Source organism: Grus americana, chromosome 1 (genome assembly GCF_028858705.1).
Source record: "Grus americana isolate bGruAme1 chromosome 1, bGruAme1.mat, whole genome shotgun sequence".
NCBI lineage: Eukaryota > Metazoa > Chordata > Aves > Gruiformes > Gruidae > Grus > Grus americana.
Genome location: NC_072852.1, coordinates 70,426,003 through 70,437,879, shown reverse-complemented (window position 1 = coordinate 70,437,879; position 11,877 = coordinate 70,426,003). Strand labels below are relative to the sequence as shown.

The following is an 11,877-nucleotide window of genomic DNA, read 5'->3' as shown; positions in this document are numbered from 1 at the left end:
TCAAAAAACCCTCTCCAAACATTCAAAGTAGTTGGTTTTTTTTTTTACTTACTTTATCCTAAATTACTCCTAAGCCACAGCTCACTTTTTCTTGAAGTGGAAGCTGCATTTGTCTCATCTAGAGCAGGGAACAGGTTCTCTCCACCCTCACAAGCCAGCCCACACCGAGGTTTCTCTAGCCATCTCACTGTATCAGCACACAGCATCAAGAGGGACCAGCCCAGGCCACCATCCCTGTCATGGGGTGCGCTGCTCCAGCCAAAGGGCTCAGCCCTTCTTTGGCTTGAGGCTCACAACCTGCAAACAGCTCTTAGGGTGCAGGGAGACACCTCCGTCTCATGTCCCCTCTGTCATCCCCATCCTGGGCACAGCTGAGATGTGACATCAAGGGACTGAGGTGCTGCGGGAGGGCTACCAGCCAGGCACGGGAGCCGCACACTGAACGCCTTCCACATGAAGTTAGCGCAGCCCTGGTTTGAGCACCGTCTGACACAACTGGGGTCACTGCGTGACGCTCACCCCGACACCGGGGCTCGCAGACGCGGCCTCCTTCACCCTCAGTGGTCACTCCGGGACCCTGCCGCTCTCTGCACAAGGCCCGAGCCCCGAGCCCGGAGCGCAGCTGCGGGGTATAGCGCAGGCACCGCCCCGCCATCCCCCCCTCCGCGTCGCTCCGCGTCGCGCCGCGTCGGGGCGGGGCGGGACCGGCCGCTATTAAAGGCGTTGGGCCGGCAGCTGCTGTGGCGGTGTTTTTTGGTGGTGTGTGGAGTGATGGCGACTTACGTGCAGCTGAATACTGGGGCCAAGGTGCCCATCCTGGGGCTGGGCACATGGAAGGTAACGCAATTTGCGGCGGTCTCCTCCCTCTCACTGGCGGTAGGAGGGCGGCTGCGACTGGCCCTGCCCGGGCCTGGCCCTGCCCGTGCGGGACGGGCACCCTTTCCCCGGCCCCGCGCTGGGAAAGGAAGGGAATGCGGCCGGCCCGGCCCGGCCTCTGCGGGCGCAGCTGAAGCCGCCGGGATCGGATCTCGGCCCGGCTAGGGGCCCGTCCCAGCAGCCATCCCGGGCCCGGGTGCAGCGCTGCCAGCGCCACCGATACCCTGGCCGGGCCGCTGCTGTGGTTCCTCTCTCGGTAACCCAACTGTGGGGTTTGGCACCGAGGGTCTCTTGCTGCCCCCTCACAGCAGCCCGAGCTCCTGTGCTGCTGCAGGGCTCTGTCTGGGGATGTGGGTCGTCGAGGCCTGGGCCCTTGGATGGGCTGAACCCCTGTGCTGGCAGCTGTTGGGGGCTTCTCAGAAGTGGTGTGGGAGGTGAGGAGGCCTTGGTCTGGCCCTGGAGAACTGCCCTGGTGTTGGGGCCTCAGCTCTGTTGGGCTGAGCCCTGCCTGGGAGTGGGGTGACAGTGGAACGGCTGGAGGCTGGCTTTAAGCTCAGGAGCCCGTGTGTGAGATGTATACAGACTTAAGAGTGCTGCAGGGAAAACTAGGGGTCTTTTTGTTGCTGGTAGTGGTTTTTTGCTTTATTTTAATTGGTGGATTGCTTTGGGTAGGGTAGCTTCCTTAATTTTATATTGGCAGGAAAAAAATCTTTGATATATATTGATTAGAGTTTCTTGGATATTACTTTTTCAGTCCCCACCAGGGAAAGTAACAGCTGCAGTGATGGCTGCTATTGATGCTGGATACCGTCACTTTGATTGTGCCTATGTGTACCAAAATGAAAATGAAGTTGGGGATGGGATCCAGCAAAAAATAAAGGAAGGCGTTGTGAAACGAGAGGACCTCTTCATTGTCAGTAAGGTATGGATTTGGTGGTGTAGGATCCCAGGAGCCACATGTTTTTTCATAGTAACTCCCCAGTTCTTTACTTTCCCACTCTGTGGTGCAGCATGGAATACCTCAGAACATCACTTAGGCCATTCCTGAGACAAGCTTCCTACTTTGCCCCCTTCTGTATGGAGAATTATGCAGGGTATGTACCACTGACATGGGTGATGCCTTGAACTGTTCCTGGTGTGAAGTTATGCTGTCTTCTTCCATGCGGTATCTGACCTTCTAGTAGGTGGCTTTTAAGCAAAGTCTTAATTAATGGAACCAGACTATATCTGCTGTCTGCCATGACAGTCATGTGTGCTGCTGCTTGCACATATTGCCCACAGTATCACGGGCCTGCCTTGCTCACAGAGCAAGCTCTGTTTGAAAATCAGTAGGATGGCCTAGTTCCACATCACCTTCTAAAGGAGACAGGCCCTCTCCTCAACAGGACAGAAGGGTTCCAAGAGCTTTAACCCAAGAGGTCACAGTGTGCTTTGGCTTTTTGTCTCTAGCTATGGTGCACATTTCATGAGAAGCCTCTAGTGAAGGGAGCCTGCCAGAAGACCCTTGCTGCCCTGAAACTGGATTACCTGGATCTCTACCTCATCCACTGGCCTCTTGGTTTTAAGGTACAGTAATGGCAATGCCCTTGGCTTTATCTGTTGTGACTGGCAGTTTTGAAGAGCTATGTGGCTTTACAGCCCAGTAATTGCTTCAACTGACACAGATCATCATGTCTGTTGTGTACCAGCACTTCTCTGGTGCTCAGCTTTACTCTGGCCCTGTGAGCCAGGCTGTTGATCCCTGCCTCTGAGGATCCTGCTCACACAGCATCCTCTGCCCTTTTGATCATGGAGGAGATAGACCTTGAACTAGGGGTGGGTTTCCCTGCTGCAAGCTTAAGTTATATTGCTCTACTTTTGATTATTGCCTATACATTGTCTTTTACAAATCCAAAGTATGCTCAACTGACAACGATGTGGCTCTTCCTTTGTGGGAAGGAGGGCTGTGCTTTGCTGTCTGACAGAAATTCTTTCCTATGCATGTTACAGAATCACAGAACAAGAGAATGTTTCTGTCTTCCGTTTCTGTCTTTAATCAGTGAGTCCTTAATACAGTACAGATTGAGCTGACCTTTGCTGTAGGAGCCTTAGTGTTCCACAGACCTTGGGTTTAAAAAGGTGAAACTTTTTAGTTCCTAACTCTTACTGACTGCATGCAAAGGAACTGATGTCTGTTTGACTATTTCTAAGCTTAGTCTTTCTGTTAGAGCCTGATCAAAATCTTTTTACTTGCTGCTTCTGTGATGAACTGTTTTTCATAGCATCTGTATTTTTAAAATTAGTTTAATATGGAAGGAACTAGCAAAGTGAAAATGTGTTGTGGTCTAATAATGTATCACTAGAAAGCAACTGGTTTTGAACAAAGTTGATTACAGGCTGTTTTAACATTCCCTATGCCAGCAACTTAAACAATGAGTCTCCCTGTGAAGGACTTGTCAGCAGATCTGGTCCAACATAGACTGGACATGTTCCAGGTCCTAAGTGGGTTCTTATTACACTTTTCAATAAAGCACTCTGTTACGTCCTCATAAGAACTATCTATTTTTGTAATATGGAAAATAAACTTCTAAACTGGCTATAATTCTACAAGTGGAGAGTTATGTTTCCCCATATGTATTTTGGTGAGCCAGAGGACATTGTTGTGTCCAGCAGAAGTACCTGTCCTTATTGGGATGGTGACTGGCAAAAATGCCATAATCCCATGTGAAAGCAAAAGAAAAGATTGAGGAATGTAGATAAGTGTTAGTATGTCCTGCACCAGGAGTTTATGGTATCATGGTCTTCAGCTGGTGTTAACCTAACTTCCCACCAAAGAGAGTTTCAAGCATTTTCTGTCTCCCTGACAGGCAGGAGAGGAGCTGTTTCCCACAGATGACAAAGGCATGTCAATACCCAGCAACACAGATATTCTGCATACATGGGAGGTAAGTTCAGCCACAGCGGGAGAATCATGTCTTCTGCCTTCAGCAATCTCTTCCATTTTCATTACCTTCAGCAGTCTAAATTCTCATGTATGCAGAACTACTTGGAAGGAGTCACTGATACAATAGGGAATTGTTGGGTATCGTTATTTCCCACTTCTAACTTGCTGTGAATTTGCACAATCTCAATGAATGTGTCTTTGAGCTAGGTGAAATGGGAGATGTGGCACGAAGATACTAGTGCTCTGTTTTTTCCTCAGATTTGAACTCTGCAAATCTAAATGCTTACCTTGTGCTTCTCATGAAGGAAATAAGCCATATCAAGAAGAACGTGTTCTTCAGGCCCTGTCATGTACACTGGATGTTGACTTTGTTCCCCTTTGTGTTAGGCCATGGAAGAGCTGGTGGATGCTGGTCTGGTAAAAGCCATTGGTATTTCCAACTTCAACCATGAGCAGATTGAAAGAATCCTGAACAAGCCGGGGCTGAAATACAAGCCTGCCAATAACCAGGTAAGCTGCAAAGTGACTGCAGGTGAATGTTTGGGATTGTTTTTTTGTTTGTTTATTTTTCAAGGATTACTAAGAACTTAGTATGAAATAATCTCATAGAAAGAGAACGGAGTAGACACAGCATGTTCTCTCAATCCTGTCCTTTAACTACTGGATTCACAAGGTGCTGTTTTTATGGACTTTCTGCACTACTGCTTAGAAATCTGGCAAGGAGCAGTTCCAGGATCCCTTTTTGGGAGTGGATGTGGGTAAACTTAAATAAGCTTTAAAACTGCCTTGAGTTGGAGTAAGACTTAGTGTGTATATATATGAGGATCTAATAGAGAATTGGATGACCTCTTTGCAACTCTTCCATGGAGAGGCCAGTTTCTATTGCTGATGACTGAGGGAACTGAACAGGAACATGCTTTATGGACAGCTTACAGACTTAATGAGGGCTGGGAGGAAGGAGGAAATGGAGTTGCAAGGTAGGCAGTTGCAAGTATCCAGGTATATAGACAACCCTTGAATAAAGTCTTAGGAAAATTCAGATGGCAGGAGACCTTAGAAGATAATCTGCTGTAACTTACAGCTCAGAAACATCAGTTGTGAGATCAGACCAGGTTGCCCAGGGCTTTATCCATCTTGAAAACCTGCGGGGATGGAGACTGCGCAGCTTCTTTAGTCAGTGTGCTCCATTGCATGACCCATGCCTTGAGGGTGTGGAGGAGAGAGTTGTCTTATATCCAGTTTTAACTTATGCCCGTTGCCTCTTGTCCTCCCACCATGCACCACTGAAGAGCTTGGCTTGTCTTTGGATGACCTTCTCTTAGGTATTGAAAAACTGCTAGTGGGAGTCCTGAGGCCTTCCTTTCTCCAAGCTGAACAAGTCCAGCTCCCTCAGCCTCTCCCAATACAGCAGGTTCCCCAGCCATCCTGGTGGCCCTCTGCTGAATTCATGCCAGTTTGCCAATCTTTCTTCTACTGAGGGAGCTGGGAAAGGGGAAAACTGGACACTATTATAAAAGTGGTCTGACAAGTGCTGAGTAAAGGGAGGTGATCACTTCCCACAACTTACTGCCTGTGTTTTTGCTGCTGGGGCTCGCTACTGGGTCACGTTCAGCTCAGCCTACTATGGTCCCCAGGTCTCTTCTAGCATAAGTGCTTTACAGGTAGTCAGGCTCCAGCCTGTGTTATTGTCAGGCTTTTCCTTCCCAGGTGCAGGGCTTTGTGTGCAGCCTTGTTGAATTTCATAAGGTTTTTGTTGGCCTGTTCTTCCTGCCTGAGTGAGTTTGTCGAAGTGGCAGCCCTACCCTTGAGTGTATTGACTGGTCCTCCCTCAGTTTGGCATCACCTGCAAACTCGACAAGATTATAGCCTGGTACAAGTTGTTGAAGAGGATGGGTTCCAGGATAGACTCCTGTGGGGTCTGTCTAGACTTGTTCTTGACTGCTATGGTGTTTGAAGGACTGCAGTTTCAGTTATTGATACCTGATTACAAGAACTCATTAATTTATTGTGGTAGCTTCAGAAAGCTAATAGCATTGCTCTCTGGAAGTCTGTTCAACATAAAACTGAAACATTCTGACAAGTGCGAACTTCATAATTCTCTACTGTGCACTTTTGTTATCTGTCCCAATGTACTTTTAGGATACTTAGTAGAAGTCTTATCTTTCAACATCTGCCACACCTCGTTGCCACTATCACCGCAGTTGATGATTACCCTTGTCTCTTGCATAGAAGTCACTAGCTTGATATCTCTCACACTTGCAAATGTTCTCAAGCTCTCCAATTACTATAACCAAGTTAAGTTCAGAGCAATGGGTCTTTGGTCCCTGTCCTTCAAAATTTACTGCTTCTGAAGAAATGCTTGCAAGTGTGAAAGCTTGCCTGTTATTAACACTTACCAGTTGCTGTAATAGTGATAGTGCTTCCTGAAAACACTTTCTCAGTGTGGATGTTTCAGTTGTAATCCAGTAATCACCTGTATTTGGTGTCACTTCCATTCTTAATTTGAGTGCAGTCAATATGCGTGTTGTTTTCATTTGTGGTGAGAAATTAATTTGGTGATGAAGTAATTACACTGCAATGAAACTGGTACTTAGTTCAGTAAGGAAATCTGGCTCTTAAGTTATTGCAATCCACACTGTGATAATGATCAAGTACTTCAGATACTTGCTACATGTACATCTTAGGCTTTTCATCCTGGTCCAAACATAAGACTAGATAATGTAGCTCAGAAGTTTTTTTTGAGTGCCAGTGGACAGGAAAGGATAACTTTGCCTCACTATATCATGTAAATTCTACCTGTTGAATAGTTGAGAAAGTAACAGGTGCTCTGTTATTCAAGTAGTTGTGCTTCTGGAGCTGCTGAAGCAAAATAAATATGTATAATCTGTCCCAAAAACTGAGTCGCATGTCCTGTTGTCTGCCATTCCAACATATCCCAGAAGGGAAACAGCCGTGCAGACTTCTGATAACAGCAGGCAGCTAGAACCACAAATAAAGCACTCAAGGCTGTAAACTGATCCCATATTTTGCACACTCTTGCTCCACCTGCCAGTGGCCCAAGTTTCCAAGGACTTCCCTCAGAATGCAGCAGCAGGCTGCAGGAGGCTCAAATGACAGTGTAGTTAAAAGGTTCTTGGTGTTGCCTGCTGAAAGAAAAGTAGTGCTCCCTGGTGTGTAGCTATCTTGACAGTCCCTCTGTGCAAAGTATCAAATATTCATGTTCATTCACTGCCTCCTGGCACATGAATAATTCCTGTTTCATACTGCATATCTGGGCATAATTTTGCCAGAATACAGATCTACTTTTAAGGAGTCTGTAATATGTTACGTAGATACTCTTACGGAAATTCATGGTAAGTACACTTGTGTTTATAAAAAGTCTGTAATGGATGGTAAGCTGAAGGTCTAAAATCTGTAGCAGTTAGCCATTCTTACTGTTGGCAGACTGGAGGTATTCAGCATGAGTATTGACACAAAGCAAATAAAAACCAGTGGAATGATACTGGTATTGAAGTTAATGTGGTAGTTTTTTAAAAAAAAAAAAACAAACACCCACATAATGGCATGTTTAATTAGGGATGAACAGAGAACTTTGTACTTCCTGGTCTGCTATCCTATTATGATTTTACAGTTCTCTTGTGTATGTATTTTACTAAAGTGTCACATATAAGCAATTTTGTAGGTGGTTATTGCATATGTTGGAGACTATGTGGATCAGCAAAGTTTTAAGGAGTGGTGTTACAGTCCTTGGACCCTTCACTGCAAGGCAAACTACTACAAAGAGTAGAAAGGGGGTGGGGGCATACAGAAAACAAAGGCTGTGTAATATTACACAGAGACTATAGGGTAAAACAAAAATCAGCTTTGATTTGATTAAGAACTAATCCCTGGAATATGTTAAAGCAGGTAAATAACTGTCAATCTCTGTACTCTTATGTTGGCAGATCGAATGTCATCCATACCTTACCCAGGAGAAGCTGATCAAGTACTGTCACAGCAAAGGGATTGCTGTGACAGCGTACAGTCCCCTTGGCTCTCCTGATAGGCCATGGTAAGGGGCTGCCTTGCAATTTGAGAGGGAGCTGGTGTGGATTATGATTATAGCACTGAGACAGTAAATGCACCATCAATCGTTCATCTAAATACAGATTTCTGTTGCTGTCTTCCCTTGGTGCAGGGCTAAGCCAGAGGATCCTTCCCTTCTGGATGACCCCAAGATCAAAGAGATTGCAGCCAAGCACAACAAAACCCCAGCACAGGTACGTAGGTGCTGGACAGTGGGTACCCCTTCTTGTAACGCAGCATAAAGGACAGCTAATGACAATGTAAAGGACAGGCTGGCTCTTCATTCCCTGTCACCTGTGGTGCTCTTCTGTGGTGTTAAGTAGCAACGCAGGTGTGTTTACTGTGTGGCCTTCAATGCATGCTTGCAAGGGCTCTCTGACCATCAACAAGAAACATTTTCTTGACCTGTCTTCAGATGTTGTCATGTTTCAGTCTTCCCATCTGAAGTCCTGTTGCAGAGAAGTAAACCCTTGTATAGCCTACCAGAAGCCTAGGTGGGAAGGAAAGGTACTGAGTATTGCTAAACCGGATGGAAAAGGAGAAAGGAGGCCATCTATGCCGGGCTCCACCACTTTTCTATTTGCATTTCAAAAAGTGCTGCTTAAAATTTGGGTATGGTTTGAAATGCAGCTCTGCAGAAGTGGATTAATTCTACTGAATTATACAGTTTACAGCAAACTGTTGGAGCAGGCTCTGCTTGCCATAGAACAAAAGCTGTCTTCTCTCTGACTCAGTGATATGGCTGTTGCAGGTTCTCATTCGGTTCCACATCCAGAGAAATGTGATTGTGATTCCCAAGTCTGTCACACCACAGCGCATTGTGGAGAACTTCAAGGTGAGTGACGACGAGTGAGTGGGGTGCATGGTGTGTTCAGGGATGGCACGGCTTCTCCCTGCAGAGCAAGCAGCGAACCTTTCTCACCCTTCCTAAGTCCTCAGGCAAGAGAACTGGGCTCTGTCTCTCTGTTTACTTGCAATCTGCTGAGGGATAAACTTAAGGTTACAGTTGTAGAGCCAGAGCAAACAAAGCTTTTGGAAACATTATGCTGATAATCTTAGCGGTCATGTTATGCGATGCTTCCTCTTCTATGTCATGTGAAGGAGTCATCTGACTGAGCTTGCTCAGCACCCAAGTGCAGTAGCACACCACAAAAGGCTTATGTAGAGCAAGCACTGTTAGGAAAATAGTCCTGGTCTCCATAAATGATGTTGCTGCTCTTTATTCAGTAGTCCTTGACTGAAACAAGCAATAGTATTTTGGAAGACAGTAGCATCAGGTGGAATAGGATGTTCCTTTGGAACAGGACAGAAAGATGCATCTCCTCCAAATGGAGGATGGAGGCATTCTGCAACACTGAGTGGCCTCCAAACTTCCTAAAACATCTGGCACATGTAACTGCACCCTGAGGTTTTTTAATTCCTACCTGTTCCTGCTCACCTCCATCCCTGCTCCAGTTAGTGGAGTCTTAGAAATCCAGAAAGCCATCTTTTTCCTTCCCCACCTTCACAAAGCAGTAATTTATTCTAACAAGCACCCCTACACTGTGGAAGTGTTCTTTAATTTTGTGCTCTTCTTTTTTTTTTTTGCTTACAATCTCTGATTTGTTCAAAGAGGTGATTTCCAGCTGTTTTTCTTGTTAGGTATTTGACTTTGAATTGACTAAAGAGGAGATGGCAACCATTCTCAGCTTTAACAGAAACTGGAGAGTCTGCGCGATGAGCACGTAAGTGGTAGTGTTGGGGTTTTTTTTCAAGCTATTATCAGTATGTTATAGTTTAGTATAGGAAGTTATAGATACTAGTCTTGGTTGAAATTCAGGGTATGCGTACTCAATTTCCAAAGGAGTCATGCTCAATGTAACTTTGCAGAAGACTTTAAATATTCATGTTATAAACCAGGTCGTGATGAGAATAAAACATACCATGTTCATTTTCAGTTCAGTCTCCAAGAATTTGTTGGAGCTGGAATTGGAACAGGAGGCTTCTTATTCATAACTTTTTTGTCCATATTGGAGAAATGAGCATGACACAGACTCAAATATATTTAACTTTGCTTGTGGCATTTTGTCTTTCTGCCATGACCCTTAGGTATATTATAAAAACTGACTGTGTGTTCTTCAGGAGTGGTTGGGAAAGTGGGTGAACGTTCAAAAAGTAACATGAGGATTTGCAACTTGGAAGCCTAAAGCCAGATACGAATTCTTTGTTGGAAGGCTGCAAAAAGGGCCTTCCTGGCAGGAAACAGCAAAACCTTGAATTAGTTGGCTACAAAGCATCTAGGTTGCATTGCCTGAAATGCTTAGAGCCCAAACAACAGAAGGCACTCAGTCTTTCTGTTTACAAATGCAGCATATCACCAAGGAAAACAGAAGCAAACTGACTCTTTTATACAGTTCAGCTCATCCCTTGGTGGCTCTCTGCAGTGGTTCCAGCTGCATCTTTTGGACATAATCTTTCCTCTTTGATTTCCTTCAGGTGCAAAACTCACAAGGACTACCCTTTCAATGCAGAATACTGAAGATAGTTTCCTGCCTTTCTCCAGACTTCTCTGATATGCTTCTGCTGTTGCCTATGAGTTGTCGACACAGCTTTCGCACTGTGTCAGACACCCCCTCCTTTTTTTCTTTTCCCCCCTGACAAAGATGCAGTATATGTACTAGGTGACTTTGTGTTGTTTTCCTTTTTTGGAAGAAGGAAATGCTAAAATGGTTCTGAAGAACACACTGTGTGGACGAGTAGCTTGTCTTTGCCAAACTGAATGTCTGGAATTGGTAAGCAGAAAACATTGAGACAGTTTGAACAAGTCACTCTTATTTTGGAATATTGTGAATTGGAGCTAGTGACTGTTGTAGTCTGGAAGGACCAGGATATTGGCAGATTCTACATAATTAATGAGGTCTGCTTTCTTCTAATTACTTTTGGGTTTGATTTTATTTCTTTTAGTAATGCTCCATGCTTTTTTTTTTCTCTAACTGGAAGTACAACTTGATTTTGAAGTACAGCAGTTTCTACATGGGTAGCTCTTTGAAAAGTGTATAGGTCCTGGTTTCTTGGTGATATAAAAGCTGGTTTTGCTTACAATAAAATACAGTTTCTTTACTGTGTGTAATGAGATGGTTATTTCGGTAATGTTCTAATGGTAGTAATGCTGGAGTGGCTGTATTATCAGCTGTCTCTAGAGATTACACAAAAGCAAGGAAAAGTATTGTCCTCCAAGAAATCTGCTGTTAATGTTAAGTTCTTTATGACTAGCTAGCTATCTGCTGTTCTCATACTAGTGCGCGTATAGAACACCTGAGTGTGAACCTGTGGCCATTGAGTCTGCTTGAGCCTCTCTTTATAGAGCTGTTTGGGTATGTCTGACAGCTAATATACTAATGTTTAAATCAGTCTTTATTTTACTGAAGTGATAGTATACTTTGGCTAACAGAAAAGTCATTCCATGGAAGATGTGAAGCCTGTGCAACACCCTATAGGATTGTTCTAGCAGTAGAAAACTTGCTGTTTCCCAGCAGGCAACACATGATGCAGGAAAGAATTCTCTGCTTGTACAAGTTACTATTTACAAATATAGTAAAAATGGGTTTCCAAGGAAATCTTGCATCATGAAATAGCAGATTAGAAACTTACTACTTTGTTCTGGGAGGACAGAAAAATAGGCTTATACCCAAATTTTGACATGTGAGGTGTGTTTGTCCCTTGGGTTTTTTGTGGCTTTCACAATACTTGCAGATAATGGTTTTACAGTTGTTGCCTTCTGAGAGCTGCTTAAGACTATTCACAAAATGCATTTGGGCAACTATAAAAACAGTGGCTAGTTTGGGGTGATTTTTCTTGCATGTTCTTGTAAATTTTTTTCCAAGGTCCGAGTAGACCTAAAGTGAACTGGCCTCTGAAGGAGGTTGTGTAGGCCTGGCAGAAAGGGGGTTCTTTCTGAACAGATGAAAGAAGGGAGACACCAGAACTGTAAGGCATAGCCACCCCTAAATGGTAAACATAAGGTAGGATTCTGA

The 11,877-nt window shown here is 44.7% G+C and overlaps 1 protein-coding gene across 1 annotated transcript; it reads left to right on the top strand.

The window, feature by feature from the left end:
- The first annotated feature begins 542 nt into the window (after positions 1-542).
- LOC129201873 (aldo-keto reductase family 1 member B1-like) lies at positions 543-10,968 on the top strand. The gene is made up of 10 exons (XM_054813731.1): positions 543-837; positions 1,631-1,798; positions 2,326-2,442; positions 3,723-3,800; positions 4,187-4,309; positions 7,744-7,850; positions 7,977-8,058; positions 8,616-8,699; positions 9,506-9,588; positions 10,340-10,968. The coding sequence occupies exons 1-10, from the start codon at positions 772-774 to the stop codon at positions 10,380-10,382; spliced, it is 951 nt and encodes a 316-aa protein (XP_054669706.1). The 5' UTR covers positions 543-771; the 3' UTR covers positions 10,383-10,968.
- The last annotated feature ends 909 nt before the right edge of the window (positions 10,969-11,877 follow it).